Source organism: Homalodisca vitripennis, chromosome 1, assembly GCF_021130785.1.
Source record: "Homalodisca vitripennis isolate AUS2020 chromosome 1, UT_GWSS_2.1, whole genome shotgun sequence".
NCBI lineage: Eukaryota > Metazoa > Arthropoda > Insecta > Hemiptera > Cicadellidae > Homalodisca > Homalodisca vitripennis.
This window is the reverse complement of record NC_060207.1, coordinates 105,107,850-105,127,638: the sequence shown is the minus strand read 5'-3', so window position 1 is coordinate 105,127,638 and position 19,789 is coordinate 105,107,850. Positions and strand designations below refer to the sequence as shown.

General features: G+C 34.0%; 2 protein-coding genes across 2 annotated transcripts in view; both read right to left on the bottom strand.

Moving 5' to 3' along the window:
- Nucleotides 1–3,580: 3,580 nt before the first annotated feature.
- On the bottom strand, nucleotides 3,581–9,586 carry LOC124353650. Its single transcript, XM_046803593.1, has 2 exons — nucleotides 9,367–9,586; nucleotides 3,581–5,514 (listed from the first exon to the last, which is right to left on the bottom strand). The coding sequence occupies exons 1-2, from the start codon at nucleotides 9,565–9,567 to the stop codon at nucleotides 5,257–5,259; spliced, it is 459 nt and encodes a 152-aa protein (XP_046659549.1). The 5' UTR covers nucleotides 9,568–9,586; the 3' UTR covers nucleotides 3,581–5,256.
- Nucleotides 9,587–10,634: 1,048 nt separating this feature from the next.
- The window catches only part of LOC124374363 (trace amine-associated receptor 3-like), a 28,433-nt gene continuing 19,278 nt past the window's right edge, over nucleotides 10,635–19,789 (bottom strand). Inside the window, exons 2-4 of the mRNA XM_046832613.1 lie at nucleotides 18,642–19,357; nucleotides 10,984–11,167; nucleotides 10,635–10,667 (exon numbers count right to left, since the gene is read on the bottom strand). Coding sequence (XP_046688569.1) covers nucleotides 10,635–10,667; nucleotides 10,984–11,167; nucleotides 18,642–19,357 — 933 coding nt within the window. The remainder of the gene's footprint in view (nucleotides 10,668–10,983; nucleotides 11,168–18,641; nucleotides 19,358–19,789) is intronic.

Sequence of the window (19,789 nt, the reverse complement as noted above, 5' to 3'; positions counted from 1 at the left end):
AAAAGGACTGACCTGCTCTTAGAAGATTGCAACTTTGAGGTCTTGGCCTATCCACATTTGGAGTATTGGTACCTCGATTGTTACTTGATCCTGAGATTAACTAGGCCTAGGACTAGATTGGAGGGTTTATGTTGATTTCCTTTGAAAACGCGTTTCTTGAAAGCAGGCTTGTGAACGTGGCAGGCATTATAAAATTCACTACACTCTATAACAAAAAAAATACTCAGAAACTCTCCACTAAACTCACAAAAAAAGAAAAAACGCATAATCAATTTTTACGTAATTTTTCACTCTCTAAAACAGAAATTGTCAGTAACCAAAAACATGTATGCTACCCTAGGTTATAAGCAATGGTTTATAAAACAGGATGTTTTGTTTGGTTAGTGTAAGTTGTTTGAACATAACCAAACTGTCAACCTGCCAACCAATATCATGGAACATGACTGCAACGAAGTCAGTCACTATAACAGCACCCATTCAAACGTGATGACTGCTAACAGGCCCGAAACTGCCTGCATGGCCTATTTAAAAAAAAAATACTTTCGGACACTTCTAGGTCATCATAAAAAAAATTTAATACCACCATTGTTATAGGGAAAAGGAAATTCTCAAAACTTTAATAAAAAAAAAAAAAAAAAAAAAATTTGTAATTAATTTTGAGATTTTTTTTACGAAGTGCTCCCCTTAAAATGTCGTTGAAACCATTTATTCAAAAAGTTTGAGACTGAATTTTCATCGTAATCTCCCTTGAAGTATATATTTATAATAGTAGATATATAAAATATGTGTGTTTATTATGTATACCTTATTCTAAGAAACGTGTAACGGAAAAACAAAATTCCTTTGGGGAATTAAAGGAAAGGCCCCAAGTAGGGACTTTGAAATAATACTTTTATATGACGATGGAGGAAGCGATTTTTAGCTAAATAAAGGTATTTTATAAACATCATATTAAAATTAGATACCTGGTTGTTTTCCTTCGATGTCTCAGCAAAGAATCGTTGGTGGGGGGGGGGGGGGGTGGGGGGGGGGGGGGGTGGGGGGGGGGGGGGGTGGGGGGGGGGGGGGGTGGGGGGGGGGGGGGGTGGGGGGGGGGGGGGGTACTTAATCTTTCTTTACATTGGCAGAGACAGATATTTTGTTGAAGTGAAACAAGATCCTTTTTAAATTATTAAAGACATTTGGAATACAAGTTTTAATTTATTCAATCAAAATGATTTCTATTAGTTAAATTTAAATCTAAACATTCAAACATTTAACGTCAATAAAGCATTGAATATAATTCTTTTATATCACGTACGGAACATCATAATATATGATTCCTTTTACAATCCAATAAACCTATGAATTGATTAAGTTCATATTATTTTCTTTAAAACTTTAAAAAAATAGAAAAAATGTTATATTTAAATATCTCTTTGTCTTCTCGTGATCTAGAAAGTTTCCATGCAATTTTAAAGAATTTGTCGTTTTTTGTGCGGACATTATATGTATACACAATCAACCACATAATATTATGTACGGTATAATTAACCACGGCGTCAAACGGAAATGTTATTTTAGACTAATTGCTTTTAAACCTCACACACAGCATTCAATGTCTGAACTAGTTGGACGTAAATTAACGGATGGTTGATTCATTCCTGGATACAAAAATCAAAATACTCAGAAATGCGCTGATCTTCTGAGCTAGTGCCTTTTACAATTTAATATTTACTTATTAATATTTTTTATTTACTTCGTATATTTGCTATTTTAAACATATGCATTTAGAATGAATTATGATTTAGAATGAATAATGATATCCACTAGCCATCATCATTGGTAAATTATTTATTTACTCCATGTAGAACACGTATTGATCGCATGGTACCAAAACAGATCCTTATTTGGAATAAATAGTCGTAAATATGTGCTGATTTGTAATAAAAATCTGAAACTTGTTTATTTAAATTTGTACGATTGAAATTATCTTCAAGTTAGATTACGTTGTGGTTTGTTTTCTGATTAACTTGAGAGGCTTCTACTTCATTTTGGTTTATATTCTTTTTCTCCTCTATGCTTTAAGATTACTATACTGCAAATGGATTATTACCTGTTCAGCAGGGTTTGATATTTTAATCAAACCGTTAAAATTTTTATACAATTTAAGTTTAAAATCAAGCACTTTTCCTGAAAAATGGAAATTGACTAAAGTAACGCCTATTTTTAAAAGCGGGAAGGAATACCAAATACAAAATCATAGACCTGTAGCCGTTTTGTCAACACCTGCTAAAATATTTGAAAGCATTATTTACAAATATTTATTAAACTTTTTTAGTAAATACGTATCTCCAAATCAACATGGTTTCTTGCCTGGACGCTCAATTAACACAAACCTATAAATTTTACGAATTACGTCTCCTTGGGGTTGGACTCGTTGACCCAGACTGATGCAATATATTTTGATCTGTCCAAGGCATTCGATACAGTGGACCACTTGATTTTATTGAAAAAAACTGCACCATTATGGATTGTCAAGTAACTTAATACATTTTTTTCATTCTTATTTAATAAACCGAAAACAGTATGTATGTTATAAGGGTTATTTGCATCTAATTTGTTGGTGCAATCTGGGGTACCTCAAGGGTCAAATTTAGGTCCTTGTTTATTCTTAATTATGATTAACGATTTGTGTGACCACCTTAAAACAGTAAATTCTTTGTTATTTGCCGACCATTTAAAACTTTTTTATTACATTTCTTCAATAAGGGACGCTGAAATACTAAAAGCTGATCTGGATAATGTGTATTAATGGGCTAGCCAAAATAAAATTAATTTTAATATCTCAAAGTGCCATGTAATGTATTTTACCAAATCAAATAGTTCCATAATACACAACTACAATTTAAATGTCAATTACAAAAGTCAATTTAGTTAAAGACTTGGGCGTTACAATTGATAACGAACTATCGTTCAGTACTCATATAGAAACTTGCGTGAATGCTGCGAGTAGAATGATGGGCTTTATTATGAGACAAGGTGCGAATTTTAGAAACATCGGGTCTTTTATGGTGTTGTACACATCCTTGGTCAGATCGAGACTTGAAAGCGCCGCCATTGTATGAAATCCTACACATTTAATTTATAAAGATATGCTTGAAAGAGTGCAAAAGAAGTGTTTGAGATATTTATATTTCAAATGTTTTAATGTTTACACGTATTTAGTTCCATACAATGAGCTGTTGGAGATGTTTGGGTTGACGAGCCTGAGCCTGAGGAAGCGGGTCTTGGAGCAAGTACATTTGTGGGGCCTGGTCCGGGCTCGGGTGGATGACGCGTACTGCTTGGGGACCCTCAGCTATCGCATACCGAACTTTAACAGCAGAAACAAGTTTTTGTTTAATTTACCTCACTCACGCACAGTGATGCGATCGTCTTTTCCTCTGTTGCGGATGATGAGGGGTTATAAACGTAATGCTTTTGGGTGGATCCGACATTGATGTTCACTTTGACAGTTTGAATATCTTTAAAGAGAAATGCATTTCATTAATTTTGTATACCAGTCCTTCATAGTATATTTTTCCTTTTACAATTTCTTAAATTCAAGCTATATTTATTAAATGTTGATTTAATATTAATTTATGAATTAAAATTCCATTAATTTATGAAACTAATTTCCTGATATTGTCATTACCATATACTGTATTTGTTGTTTATCTGAATGTGTATTATTTATTGTTTATTTATTTATAGTAGTGCCTATGTAACGTTTAGAATAATATGTATTTATAGTTATTTTGCTTATAAATATTCCAGTGATACAATGGATATGGGACTTGGACTCAAACCACTTATTTAACATTTTGATTTGTTTGTACTGCTATAATGTAATTGGGTGTATTTCCTGTTTTATAGCATGAAAATAAAATAAAATAAATAAATAAATTTCAGCAATGACTTCTTGTACATTCCATTAAACACGACTGTATAATTGAATATAACTTTCACCAATGCAGATATTTTTAAGAAGTGGTCTGCCACCCAGTACGTCAGGTTTTTTTGTCTTAAGTAGTAAGTCTGCCTTTTAAGAGGCTGTCTCCTATGATTTAAAACTGGATACTATGATTGTAAAACCTAGCAGCTTCCTCTAGGTTTTAACATTAGGCTTTAATAAAACTTTAGTTCTCTAATAAAACTCTCGTAATGGCCAGGATGGCTCACTTATGGCTAGTTTATACCTTCCAGGAACCTACACAGGATAAAGTAAAAACGAATGTTCCACCGATGTTTAAATTAAATCTAGTCAACACATGGATGTCCGGGAGCGGTATATCACTAAAGGCAGATGTCAAAATATTGGGATGCAAGGGTAAGTAAATCAATAGGTCTAGTCTACTGCGGTTGATGACTGATGGAGTGGGGTTTCCGACGTGTTTGACTGCTAGCCCAGACATAAGGGCAAGTCACGCCTGACCGCTTTGACTCGCGAGACTTTTTCAAAGATATCCTCCTCTTCTTCTAAGATTAATGCTCAAAATCCTCTTTTATCGATCTAGACAGGAGGTGTCTCTTACTCTTAACATTACACATTCAGAATATCCGGCAACAGCGCAAATGCCTTTTAAGGACTATGTGCAATATCTCAACTTTTATCCCAAGAGAACAAATAAGTCTCTTAAGAAATTAAACAATGTGACCCTGAAAAGCAAAACTATTCACAGCTGTAAGGATTATTATTACGGTTTTTATAGATACAAATAAATATCAAATGCCTGCAGCTTGGACCGTCTCTTGATATACTAATGGCAGCGACGTCAAAATGTTGGTAAATATGAGTCTATTAGTGTTGGAGGATTCAATGTGCGACTTTATGTGGAAGGCTGAGGTTGTGGAAACACCTTAATAACAGGTGTTAGGTTGCCTTGACCGGCTCGAAGTGGAAAAGTGGCAACAGCGTAGCGATCTGTAGGCTGGAGAGGCTCCGTTGGTGTTGGAGGGCTCACGATGAAGGTAGTGGAAGGAACTTAAAGACAGGTGTTACGTTGTCTTGACCGGCTCGTGGTGGACGAGTGGCAACGACGTATTGAACTGTAGGCTGGAGAGGCTCCGTTGGTGTTGGAGGGCTCACGATTAAGGTAGTGGAAGAAACTTAATGACAGGTGTTACGTTGTCTTGACCAGCTCGTGGTGGACGAGTGCCAACGACGTAGCGAACTGTAGGCTAGAGAGGCTCCGTTGGTGTTGGAGGGCTCACGATGAAGGTAGTGGATGGAACTTAAAGACAGGTGTTAGGTTGTCTTGACTGGCTCGTGGTGGACGAGTGGCAACGACGTAGCGAACTGTAGGCTAGAGAGGCTCCGTTGGTATTAGAGGGCTCGTTGTACGAATTCATGCGGTAGACAAAGGTGCGACTACGGGAAGTGGATTGCCTGCTGGTGGTGCGTGTTAATTCTGTTGTTATCCAGTCCGAGTGGACGCCTTGAGGAGCGAAGAGACACATCAGTACCCGTCGCCTCATCCGACGGAGTGCTATCTGAAACATTATTGGTTCAAATCACATCATGAATCTTTTAGGATTAATAGCTTTATAATTATTTTCATTTAAACATATATAATATATTATTTATAAAACTAGTGCACAATTAGGGTTCATGTATCCATCCTTAATTTTTATGAATTATAATGCTATACCCTATTACATTGCAAACCATCCCATCTAAGATTTCCAATTCGTGGAGTTACGCCAATAGCGTGCCCAGAAAGACTTTGTGAGGAATTTAGTAGTTTCAAGTAAATTATAAAGAGTAAATATTGTAAATCAAAAATATTTGTACATTTTTCCATGTTGAATTCCAATATATAGAATATTATCCATCCATAATTTCAATAGCAATACACCATTTATAACAGTTATTACCTAGGTTTAAAACATTATCCCAACTCAAAGGATCGTCGTACTTCAATGAGGAAGCTACTGCAATATTCAGACAGAAAAGCTACATATATTTTCACACAAATTAATTAAAGTTTCACGGAAACGTTACACCATTGTAAACATATGAGCTCTAAAAAATCCTTATATTTTTATACGTAACCTGAAATAAATTCAAACTTCATGAATTAACTACTGAGTTGTATGTATTTCGTGAATTCTCAAAACCTGATATAGCTCACTACAAAAACCTGGGTATTCTCTTAGCCCTGGAGGTCCCGGTATTGTAACTACAGGCCTCATAGACATGAGTCCGGATGTTTCTAAGGAAGTGAAGTTTTATAGATCAGAAGCAATCATTATATGGGGATTATTAAAAATGAATCAGACCTACTAGAGGCCGGAAATTCTTGGAGGTTGGAGTCTTCTAAAGATCTAAACTTCACAGAGTTGAATACATGTCAGACGTCAGAATAAGCCAGATTATGGAAGATTCCATAGGATGAAAATACCCGTAGACTGGATGAAGGCTTCTGGAGAAGAGAGAGGGAGGGAGGGAGGGAGGGAGAGATAGAGAGAGAGAGAGAGAGATATGTACTACTAGCAATATATAATTAATAATAATTTTATATTGTCTAGTTTAATATATTCAAGACACAATAATCATAAGGGAAAAAATTTCGTTATCTAGTTACTCTCATACCAAATGATGTGACATTATAAATTTATAGAAGGTGTGACACTCAAAACAGTTCGTAGGTTTAATGCTCTAAAATTTTTGTCAACCTATATATAGGTTTATGTCACACGTATTTTTCGTTTAACTCGAAACTGTAACTGTAATTTTTGTAATTTGGTTTCCTCGAACAACAATAAACACCTTTAAAAACATTTGTTAAATGATTTTATTTAAACTTTTATTTTATATCCTTCCTATTTTATATCCGTTCAATTTGATCACGTTGAAGTATAAGGCAGAGTACTTTATTAGCGTCTTCTAGAACTGAAATGGTCGGGTCCACAGATGACCTAGACCAGTCCTTGTGCCGTGACATGTGCCGAGACGTGCTAGCAGAGCGTCAACATTAGATTGTGTTTGAACAGGGGCAAACTACGCATCCAACTGCATCTCCTGTATACACTGTTTAACCTTGAGTCTGATAAAACTGATTCTCAGTAATAACAAATGCCTTGCCAGGGTATTGCCTTGTGTCGGACGGTACCTTGAGTTGGTCGTCAGTTAACAATTCTAAAGTGGATTATTATATTAATGTTTTATTTTACAATTATATTTAATTCATGTACATATTCTAGTTTGTATTATTTTTATATTCTCCTTTAATTAATTTAATTACTCCTGTCCTATTGAAAAATCTAATAGTTTATTTTAATAATTGAAAGACCGTATTACATTAAAAGAGCCAATATGTTCAGGTCATCTTACATTTAGCTCCACAAGAAACATGTCAAATCTCAAACACTTGTATTACATTATTTAATGTCGTAGAGTTATGTACGAAGTATTTTTGTATTTAATATCCATCATAAATGTTCGATATATCTTGGTGTGTTTGAAAAAACAATTCAATACTCAAAAGTGTAAATTTTTCAAGGTAATGAAAACTTTTTGGAATGCTTAATAGTTATACACGCATCTTTAAAATAAGACTTCTTCCGTTATCCTGCATCCAACAATAATTTTAAATGCAAAGGTTAACATTCCTCTTATGGGGTAAACTGAAACTCGTTTCACTACAGCCGCCCTTAAGAGAGCACGTAAGTTTGTTGTGAGCAACAATCATGTCAACCGTCATCAACACAAGGCGTCAGCTGTTTGTTGATCCCAACTTCTGCAAACTTACCTTTAAAGTGGTCCCTTGCTTATGCGTTGGGGGATTTCGTTTAAAAAATTGTTTTTATAATTGTGATACAAATTTAAAAATAGTTCGCATTTTTAACATTTTTTATAGCTGATTCAAAACAGATGATGTCTTTCAACTAACAAACTACCGGCCTTTGCAAGCAAACATCTAAAGTTTGTCATGTTCTCTTATGCGTTGTTGGATTACGTTGAAAATGTACCATTGGAATTGTTATAAAAATTAAAAATAATGTTTCGTTATTTTAATTTTAAAGAACCGTATTTGTTAATATTGAAGAAAACCACATTTTTTATTTTCCTATTATTTGTAATAATATCTGTGCAAATTTTGTCATCTGAAGATTTAGTAGCTCTAAAGATATTACTTTTTTATGGAAATACATAATTGTGGCTACAAACAATATTGAAATAACTGTTTGACTCAAAGATTACAGTGTCGAGTTTCATAGAGTGTTCCGTGAATTCTCTTCACAAATTCCTGTACATTTGGCCCTATTCATCTTCTGACAAGCAATAAATGGTTTCACTTTAAGCAATTTTATTATAATTTATTTCCCATAGATAACCATGGACAGGTTTCTTCTAAAAATTTACTCAGTATTTGCACTCCTCTCAAAATATGAGTTTTTATCAAGAGATATTTAAATGCAAACAGAAATAGCACGTGTAAATTGAATTATATTAAACTTTTCAATGCTAGTATTATATAGAAAAATAATCATCTTGATTTAAGAAATACAATTAAGAATATAATTAATCAAATTGTTATATTATTTGTTAAGATTTTCCCACCTTAATTCGAAGTACCTAACCAGAAATTAATTAATAAAAAACGCAATATTGCATGGTAACATAAGCTGAAACAAATTATAAGTGAATGAAATTCGTAGAAGAATGAACTAATTGTTTAACCCCAAATGTTACTTCTAGCTGTAAAACAATTTTGTGGTGTTATGTTAATAATATTGTAATTCAGCTGATTATACCTGTTATAGAGGACAACATTTTACTTGCTAACGTAAACTTTCCTCACATTTCTCCTCATTTCAATTCTCCCCACATTTAGGTTCATATTCTCATCTATTTTAAATATTGCTGATATATAGTATAAAACAATTTATTTCCTTAATTATTTCAGTTATACTTTACTTTCATATGTAGTACACGACTAATTACGTTGTGTGACGAAGTGGTAGCAAAACATAAAGACAAGTTATCTGCCTTTTTTATGTAAGTTGTAATGAATTGGATTATTATTAAGACGTATAAAACCCACAATGGTTAATATATTCATAATTTCATGCTTAATACTTTACACCGGAATGTAGAAAGTGAGTTCACAGGTCCAAAATGCCAGTAATTGATTACAATTATAAAACATACAGGTTATGTTATTTTTCATAACTTTAAATTTAATGTTCATTGTAAATAAGTAGAAAACTAATCAATTATGACAAGACTGTTTTAGTATCCGAAATATATCTGGTCATTTGTTAATTCTTTGAATCCACTTCTTCAAAGTTTAACATTTGATAGTAAAGCGCTCTGGTGAGCTTTGATATCTATCTTACTTTGATTTCCTTCATGCGACATGCGTAGATGTAGCTATTTGTTGCAGTCTTGCCGATCATTAGAAAATTGACTATGATCAAGATGATGACCTCTGTCATATTTCCCATCATCCACAGCTCACTAAACAAGCAGTCTTTGCAGATGAGGGCGAAGTAGGTGAAGGCTGGCAACCAGCCGATGACAGTAGATCCGAGGATCATGATTGTTGTTATGATTGCCTTCAGGTTCACCTGAAAATAGATGGATTATAAACGATTTTTGTTAATTATAACATAACTCCCTTCATCAACTTCCCATGTACCACATATTATGGATATATTTTCTCCCTGACTAAATTGGAAATAGATTTTTTATTTATATAAATTATTAATTTAAAACTTTTACATCACAAGAGCAATGTTGCCATTCCAACAGAGGAATTGACAAGAATGTTTACATTAGTATCGACCTGCTCCCAAAAATCGCGAAAGTGTGTGAGAGTCATTAGAACGTAACCGCTTGCGTAAGGCCTGTTATCTCGTAGCTTCAGATATGGTTATTATCGAGTATTTTTACATCCCCAAATGCTGTTAATCCCCAATCCATATTTCAAGCCTCGGTAACAAATATTTAGTAAGAGTGTAGGGTGTGTTTGAACTGTATTGCAGTAACTGTATTGTAGTTCCACTGATTTTGGAAATATGATAAATAACTCGTCTGGATCGTCTATCTCTACAGGATTCATATGGGACCCTAAACATGCGGTTAAAACATTTTAAAATCCGTTTTTAGCGAGGACTTATGAGATAACGCGCACATGTGTAAAAATATCCTTAATTAACATGGAGTGAGTAGCTTCGTTATTTCGAAATGAGTCAGTCAGGTAACTGGCTTTGATGTATAAGTACACATTCATGTACACCTAAGACCTCATTAAGTGTATTTATGCATATTGCTGTCACAGTTTAATACTGTAACTGTCACTATGTCACAGTTTAGTGAGAGGTTTGACTTCAGTGAACAAATAGAACACGCTGTTTCCGACATTTATTTAAGATTAGTGTTACTGGATACATTTTTAGATTTTTACTGAATGATAAAATAATGTTGAGGGAAGTCATCTTGGTTGGCTCAGCAAGTAGGGTTTATTACACTTATATCACAGTTGCATTTATTATTAATGGTACTAAGACTTATAGTAAAAACATTATCGAACAAATACTTTAAGCAGTCACATTACATGTAATAAACTGGTGTACACAAGGCAATGGTGCTATCTGAGTGTTAGTCAGAACTGTTGAGGAAACAGCCAGAAATCGTTCTTAAAACACAAAATAAGCCATTAAAACATAATAAAGCCAACCTGCCTCTGCACATTGGAGGCTTTTTGTGTCTGTGGTGACTTCAAGCATTAAAGACTCACTAATTTTATCTCAATAGAAATTACAATAATTTATTGCACAAAAAGAATCTGCCTTTAACATAGAAAACAAAGCTACCATCTCGGAAGAGATTGTTCAATTTCAGCTTTAAAAGAGCTGATTTAACCTTTCTGATTACGTTAACTTATATGTTTTACTACCGCTCGGTAAAACATTTCTGCCAATATGACAAACCTTTACACTTTTATTCATTACCTGACTGGAACTCGAGCCCCGGGTTCTGGAGCGGTTGAAGCTTCTATGGCATCTACCATCCAGGGGCCTCTTCTGGTGCTTGCATACAAGCCGATAGATATGCACGTAGATGAAAATCATCGCACCCAGAGTTCCAAAAAACGGGATGGAGAACCTCGTGCGGAATTTCGCCCTCATTAAGAATCTGAAACATTGGCAAGCCAACATATGTATGAAACAATTGTGTTAAATATATATATATATATATATATATCGTAGATTTATTGTATCTTGCTAGTTTATATCTTTTCATTATTATGTGCTGTACAACCGGCGTTGTAATACCCTTGGAAGAAATCTCGATCACGCTTCAGAGAATTTACTACGCCACAAATTGTTTTCAATTGTTGGCTCTCGCTTCAACTTTTAGTTTAAGCTTTAAAAGTATAACTTTATGTATTTTTCTTTTAAAATAGTGCATCTGACATTGTAACTTATTCAGACCTATCGCTGGTCATATCATTTAGTAAACGGATATGTTCTCTATTTAATTCAGTATGCATTTAAGAGTATAAAAAGAAACCTTCATCCGCAAAATAGTAACTATGAGAAATCGCAATGTAATGTTGAGTAAACAGCCTGTGGTAGAATTTTAATTATGTCAAAAGTTTGTAATTGGTTCTGATTTACGGCACAAAAAATAATAACAGTTTTTATTTAGGAGTGCCTAAACCCAAAGGCAGCGTGGCGGGAATTGACCTGTTCGGTAGCCGATGTTTGTGGATACTTTAACATGGAAGCCAAAAATATATATTAACAAGTTGTAATACAGGAACTAACGGAATTGTAACCATGGAAAGTGGTATTGAAAGCTCCGCTAAAATTTAAAACCATATTTGGTCATATAAATGTAGTTCTAAAATAAACCCATTTTCCATTGCTGTAATTTCGGTAAGATTTTACATCAACTTAAGTAAACAAAAACCTTTGAGTGGTGAATTTGTTAATACAGCGTAAATTAACTCATAGGTAAATTTAAAAAAATAATTCGCATATTAATTTAACTATGCAATAAACAATTCAATATTTCAACTAAATAAGCTTATAGCAATCAACCTTTCCTCGTTTCGTAAAACTAGTTTTTCCATTTCATAAACATACTTCAGAGTTTTAAACAGTTTTTGTGTATTTACAATTTTTTATTACTCGAGGTTTTAGGAAGGCGGCTATTTAAAGTTTGCAAAAAAAATTGTTCTCTTTCACTTATTCTACTTAATAACACATCGTAGAGTAAATAGAGTAAAACAGCAACAGTATATTAGAATTCTCAGGCCATTTAAAAGAATATGTATACTTACGTGTTATTTTTATGTCTGTGGAAGGTTTCAAAGTAATGGCCCTACAAAGGTTAGAGTAATTAGCTAAGCATTTAGTGAAGCGTCTCTACTATAATTGGTGAACGAATTTCCAATTTCTGTCTGTCAGACATGTTATATGTACGCACTATAAAATATGTTGAACGAAGTTAGCTAGAGAGTTGAAATTTAGAAAAAAACTCTACTCTAGTACGTCTACATTGGTATCGAGGATGGTACACATCGGTTCATTAGGAGTCTAAATCTTTGTAGGTTAAAACGTGACCCTGGTTGCCTGGGTCATACGGAAACAATGTTAGCAACGAGAAAAAACACAGAATACAAAAATTTGTAAACAGAATACACAGTGAAAATTCTAGTAACGCTAACAAGCTAACCGGTTGTGTTTTGGCTCTTAACCGACTGGGATTACCAATGAAAAATGAAATTGATGGACCATGGATCTCATCAAAATCTTCTATTAAAGCACTTGTCTGTCTGTTACCTACAAATATTTTATCAATTAAAATTTAATTAGCAAGTTTCAAATGTAGCTTATAATTGGATAATAGTCCCAAAATATTCTATTTAAGTTCTTCATTTTAAAATTCATCTATACCGTCCTTAAAACAGCGACAATAGCTTCTACCTGCCAAACATGAATAGATGTTTTCCTGAGGGTAAGGCAGTTTTTGGGTATTGATGTGTGTGTGTGTGTGTGTGTGTGTTTGAAAACAGAAAATCTTCAAGGAAATGTTATAATTAAGTTATTCATTATACAATCCAGGATTGTGGCCTTAAAATTTGAGCCCATATACTTAAATTATGCAGTGCAAAGTGTAGTTATCTGATCGATTAGCGGAGTCCCTCCCACCAGTTCATGACGAAAGCATGTTTCTATGTTTTTGTATGTCCGTATTTATACAAGGAAGCTTTAAAATGCGTTTATATAGAGAGCTAAAATGTGATATGATATTCATATCACATTTTATATACATGTGCGATTAAAATTATATACATCCGCGGACTGATGTGAATCTTCCCACATTGACCCGAATTCTGGCGTGTGTTTAACCTTGTATATGATAACAATGCGGAAAAAATGGTGAACACGATAATTCCCATTATTACTTGCTGATTCATTAAACTTGGTTCATAGATACTACTCACATATAAGTGGTAATAAATAAAAAGTTCAAGATGGCACAAGTTTGACCTCGAGTATTTCCCAAGATATATGCAAAACTGTTAAGGCCGTAAAACATTTTAAATTAATAAGTAATATTATAATGTCAGGTTTTTAAAGGAAACTACATTAACAAATACAGGGTGCATTTAAGTTAGTGTCGAAAAATGTTTTTGGTGATACTACTCAGTATTATAGACCAAAATATGAAAATAAAAAATACCTATCCCATCTATCTTTTAACTACGAACCAATTTCGCTATTTTGTTAAAAAAATCATGTTTTTGTTTCAATAAAACTCAATTTCCTCCATTATTTTTTAATGTTTTTTAATTCTGAATCCATTTTTGAAATCTACACACAAAATTGTACATGGGAATAATGGAGAAAAACTGTCTTGAAAATAAGTTTGATGCAAACAAATTGCTAATAAATCAAATTCTTAAGTTTTCGGCAAAAACATTAAAAAGATATTAGACCCGAGGAATTAAATGAAGTTAATTCTGAAGAGAGGCCAATACCACAAAAAACTTGCCCATTTTGTGGGCTTTAAAATGACATAATGTATTGTCATATCTTATCAGTTTTTACTCCTGACTATCTTATCTCTACAATCTCAAGTATGAAGGAATACCCCATTTTAATGTTTTGTTTAGCCGAAAACTCAATTTCCTCTCCATTATTTTAAATGTTTTTTTAATTCTGAATCCATTTTTTAACTTGCTTATTTTGTGGGCTTTAAAATGACATAATGCAACGTTACTTTTATTTTCATCTTCTACTCATTATTAAAGAATCAGTATTGGAAAACAAGGTCTACTTAAAATATCACGGTGCCAAATAACCAGTCCAAATTGTGTTTAATTCGATAATAAATCAAACATAGGATAAACACATAAAGAACAGTTACAAAAAAGAATAATCATAAAAGTAAGTAATCTACAAATTGTTTTTCAAATTGCCTGCCTCCGTTTCTAATGCAGGCTCTCGTACGCTTCCTCATGGCCTAACCGTCACGTTCAAAGATAACTTGTTACGCACTATTTGGGCAGCTAACTCAATCCGGTTTCTTAAGTCTTCCTCAGAGTTTACAGTGGTCGAGTAAACTTCCTGTTTCATAGTCCCCCAAACAAAGAAGTCCATAGGAGATTGGTCAGGAGATCTGGCCGGCCAAGCTACAGTTCCAGCGCGACCTATCCATGTCGGGTAATTGTCCGTTAACCACTGACGCACTTCATTGCTGAAATGAGGAGGAGCACCGTCCTGTTGGAAAACTATATTGTCCCTCTGATTGTGGTCCATATCAAGTCCATCCAGAATTTGTTTGGATCAAACTTATTTTCAAGACAGTTTTTCTCCATTATTCCCATGTACAATTTTGTGTAGATTTCAAAAATGGATTCAGAATTAAAAAAAAACATTAAAAATAATAAAGGAAATTGAGTTTTATTGAAACAAAACATGATATTTTAACAAAATAGCGAAATTGGTCGTAGTTAAAAGATAGATGGGATAGGGATTTTTTATTTTCATGTTTTGGTCTATAATACTGAGTAGTATCACCCAAAAAATTTTTCGACACTAACTTAAATTCACCCTGTATAATTTTAAATTATTGCAACTAAAACCAGTCCACTTTGTGACATAACATAACAATTTATGTAATAATATACATATATATATATATATATATATATATATATATATATATATATATATATATATATATAGATAGATAGATATATGTATACATATATAATATAATATTATTAATAAATAATTATTTATTATAATTGAATTATTAATTTTTAATTATTATTTATTTGCTTATAATTATATATATATATATATATATATATATATATATATATATATATATATATATATATGTGTATATAAACTTAGTGAAAGTGACTTGTTCTTCCGTGAATCCCACTGCAACCCCAGACGCCCTTGCCAAGCTGGAAGTTCTACCCAGCCCTTGGATGAAGCGAGGTATGAACCATATCGGTGAGCTGGCATCTATCCTTAAATGCACTCTTATACCTCATGTTTATCCCGTCCTTCCATCTACGTATGTCTCCATAATTACGTGTTATGTGCAATTTCTCTATCTAACAATACCTGATAATGGATATATTTAACGGATTAACAGGTAAATTTGTGTACTTGGATTCGTCGTACTATCAGTGTTGTACTGAGTATTCTTATAAACCAGCAATACATTTCAGTTTGATATCTCCAGCCAAACAAGAAATGTACCTTCTAATAACTAACCATTTTCATGAAAATCTAAATATAAAAATGAATGATATAGGAATATTGTAATACAGGGTGTCCAAAAAGTCCCGGGTCGGTTAAATATTTTTTCCAAATATTTAAATAAAACTACAAAACCTTACACAAAGTTACTGGACATAAAAATCTATTTTATCACAATATTCAGTGATCCGCTACATCCTCAGGGGGGCGGCCCGCTAGGAGTCAGAAGAAAATCTTAAATGTAAGCATAGGTTGATATGCATATCAAATAAAAGGTCTTCATTAGTAGAGTACAGAGCCGCAACCCTGACCTCAAACGGATAACCGAGTCAAAAGTGACAGCCGTTCAAAAATGGCTAGAGTTTGCAACTTAGTTTAGTATAAAAAATGCACTGATGAGCTTTTTGATTTTATTATACTAACCCAAAACTGTTTACAATTGAATCAGTCATTTGAGAAACACCTCATGTCCATTTTTTTACCAATAATGAGTTAGACTTGAAATTTGTAGCTGGTGGCAGCACTGTTCTTGCTAATAGTATTCTAGTTTAGAACAGCTGTTAAATAATTAAACTATGTTTAATAATTTACTAATAATTTACTTACTATTATTAAAACTATGTTTAATAATTTATTGTTGTTATAGAATAATAAGTTTCATTATTTCTGAGGGATATTCCCGCAGGCAGTAACCATTCTTGCTATAGTTAGATGTTATTAGTGGCATTCTACTCGTTAGTAAAGACAGACCATAACAGTTTTTTACTCTTCATTTGTTTCAACTTAGTTTTATTCTTGTCTTTGAACGTGAGGAGAGTTACCATATTAATGATGCGTGGTTGGGGGGATTTAACACGGTCTCACAGTGAAAGTTCAACACCTATTCAATGACTCATTTCCAAACCGAAACCCAATATCAAAATCATCAGTTACAAGAATAATAGACCGTTTTGTAACTCATGGAACTGTCTCTGATCTTCCTAGAAGTGGTCGTCCACCAAGTGCAACCGATCAGGATTCGAGTGTGGAAGTTCTTCAGTCATTCATTGAGAATCCTCATGAAACGCTCAGATCGGCTGCAGGCAATAATGATATGTCCTAAAAGCTCTATTCAAAACATTTAGTATAAAAAATGGTTTCAAGCATACAAATTGACATTGCATCAAGAACCAAACGAAGACGATTTTGACAGGCGTCTTGAGTTTTGTGAAATTATGATGACCAAGTTAGATACAAATCAAATCCTTCTAAATGACATTGTATTTTCAGACGAGGCTACATTCATGTTAAATGGCAATGTAAACAAACACAACTGCCGTTACTGGACTGATAGTAATAAGCACTGGATGATAGAAGGTCACACGCAACACCCACAAAAGTTGAATGTCCTGGGCCGGCATATTACGTGGAAGGATTGTGGGGCCGTTTTTTATCAACGGAACTTTAGAACGGAGTTCCTACCTTGACATGCTCAGAAACCGTATAATACCAGCTCTTCGAAATATTGTTGGTGAAAACTTGGCTCAAATCTGGTTTTCAACAAGACGGAGCACCCGCGCACTACAGGAATATTGTAAGGGATTACTTAAATGTTATGTTCCCTCAAAGATGGATCGGAAGGAGAGGTGCCATTGAATGGCCCGCTCGTTCCCCGACTTAACTCCTTTGGATTTCTTTTTCTGGGGTTATCTTAAAGATAGGGTTATAAAAAGAAAACCACGGGATTTGGAAGAATTGAGGAACAGAATCTTAGAAGAAAGTGGTTGTTTGGAACGCGAGGAAACAGGACTACAACACGCTGCGGAGGCCTTTTTATCACCGATAAGCTCACTGTCAAACAACAGAAGGCGGATAATTCGAGCATCTGTTGTGAAAAAGCTCTCTGTAAGTAGTAATTCTTCTATTGACTAAATCATTGCAAATAATGAAACTTATTATTCTACAACAACAATTATTAATTTATTGTAAACCAGGTTTGGGTTAGTAAAGTTAAAATCAAAAAAGCTCATCAGTGTATTTTTTACATTAACCTAAGTTGGAAACTCTAGCCATCTTTGAAACATCTGTCATTTTTGACTCGGTTATCCGTTTGAGGTCGGGTTTGCGGCTCTGTACTCTACTAATAAAGACCTTTTATTTGAATATGCATATCAACCTATGCTTACATTTAAGATTTTCTTCTGACTCCTAGCGGGCCGCCCCCCTGAGGAAGTAGCGGATCACTGAATATGTGATAAAAATAGATTTTTATGTCCAGTAACTTTGTGTAAGGGTTTTGTAGCTCTATTTTAAATATTTGGAAAAATATTTAACCGACCCGGGACTTTTTGGACCCAAACGCTAGCCATCTTTGAACGGCTGTCATTTTTGACTCGGTTATCCGTTTGAGGTCGGGTTTGCGGCTCTGTACTCTACTAATAAAGACCTTTTATTTGATATGCATATCAAACCTATGTTTTACATTTAAGATTTTCTTCTGACTCCTAGCGGGCCGCCCCCCCTGAGGATGTAGCGGATCACTGAATATGTGATAAAATAGATTTTTATGTCCAGTAACTTTGTGTAAGGTTTTGTAGCTCTATTTAAATATTTGGAAAAAATATTTAACCGACCCGGGACTTTTTGGACACCCTGTATACCAAAGAATGCTTGAATAATGTGGTCTATCGAAATCAGTCTCTGTGTTCAAAAGAGAGTTTGTCCTTTTTTCAGAAAAAAGTGTCTTTAGCGATGTAAACGTTTAACTATGTTATGCTATTAAATATATGAGCATTCAAAGAATTATTCTTGACTTTATGACAAACTGTGCATCAACAGCATATATATAGTTTGGTCATGTTTCTAAGCGTAAATCGATAAATTCTAAGCTGACTTACTCGTAAGGACATGTGTTGAAGCTATCTCCTTCCAGCAAGAACATGTAGAGGATGAGTAGGAAGGAGGGCACGATCCACAAGAAAGCTATTCCATATTGTATATTCCTCCGAGTCATATACACGTTATAGTGTAGCGGCAGACGTATTCCCAAGTAGTGGTTGACAGCTAGAGCCGCAAGATGAAACATTGTCGTCAGGATAGCTCCCATTCTGAGAGCTTCTAACAGTAAATGCACGCAGGGAGCATTTAGTCTGATGTCCAACCTGGGAAGGAGAGTGAAAAAGAAAAGTCCGAGAGCGTAGAACAAGAGACTGAATGTGTCAGCACCAGCGAGGCTGAGACTGATGTAGAGGGTAGGGTACACCCTGGATCTCATAAAGAATACTGAAGACAAGACTACGATGTTGACAGCTAAGGAAATGGTACAAAACACTATCAAAAATGTTGCTGCGAAAATGTAAACTCTTGGATCTACACCACCAACTGCAATCAAAGTGCCATTGTAATTTAAATTTGAATGATTTGCATCACTGTATATTACGTCATCGAATGTCGTGTTAGTGACGTCATAGAGGGGGTTATAGGTGGTGTCATCGTAGATGCCTCTGTAGGTCATGTACTCATTGGTATGTTGCAACGTCAGGTTCTGGAACCCTCTCAGCCATCCAGGGAGACGACCGTGTCTTGTGTGTGGAACTTGTATTGTTTCCACCACCTAAAACAAATTAAATAAAATTAATAAAATTTGTCTGTTAGAATAATGACGATAAAGAATTATTTAGAATATTTTCAAAGTTATAGTATTTGTCACCAGTTTTGTTTTGTAAATTTTAACTACTACAAAAGCTAACCATTAACTCTTAAACTAACAATTGACCGCGGCTTTGCAAACGATTTCATACTGAATTACAGGTACGCTATTGGCATATCCTTTTAAATTGTAGAAAAGTGAGTGATGGCCAATATAAAATATTCTAATCTCCTGATTTGAGAATAATTAATAAGAATAATAAGTATGTAGATTTATTTTTCATCAGAAAATAGGGCAAATGTATGGTATAGAACAAAAAATTAAAAGTCCAGAGAAAATACGATGGCCATAAGTATACACTTTTTGGCGTATTTTCTCGATCGTTGCTACGATGTG

Coding starts and splice junctions, on each gene's coding strand:
- LOC124353650 (XM_046803593.1), bottom strand. CDS start 9,567: ATGATCCTCGGATCTACTGTCATCGGCTGGTTGCCAGCCTTCACCTAC. Junction 5,515..9,366: donor GTCGCATGAAGGAAATCAAA/GTAAGATAGATA, acceptor ATAATGTTTCAG/ATAGCACTCCGTCGGATGAG.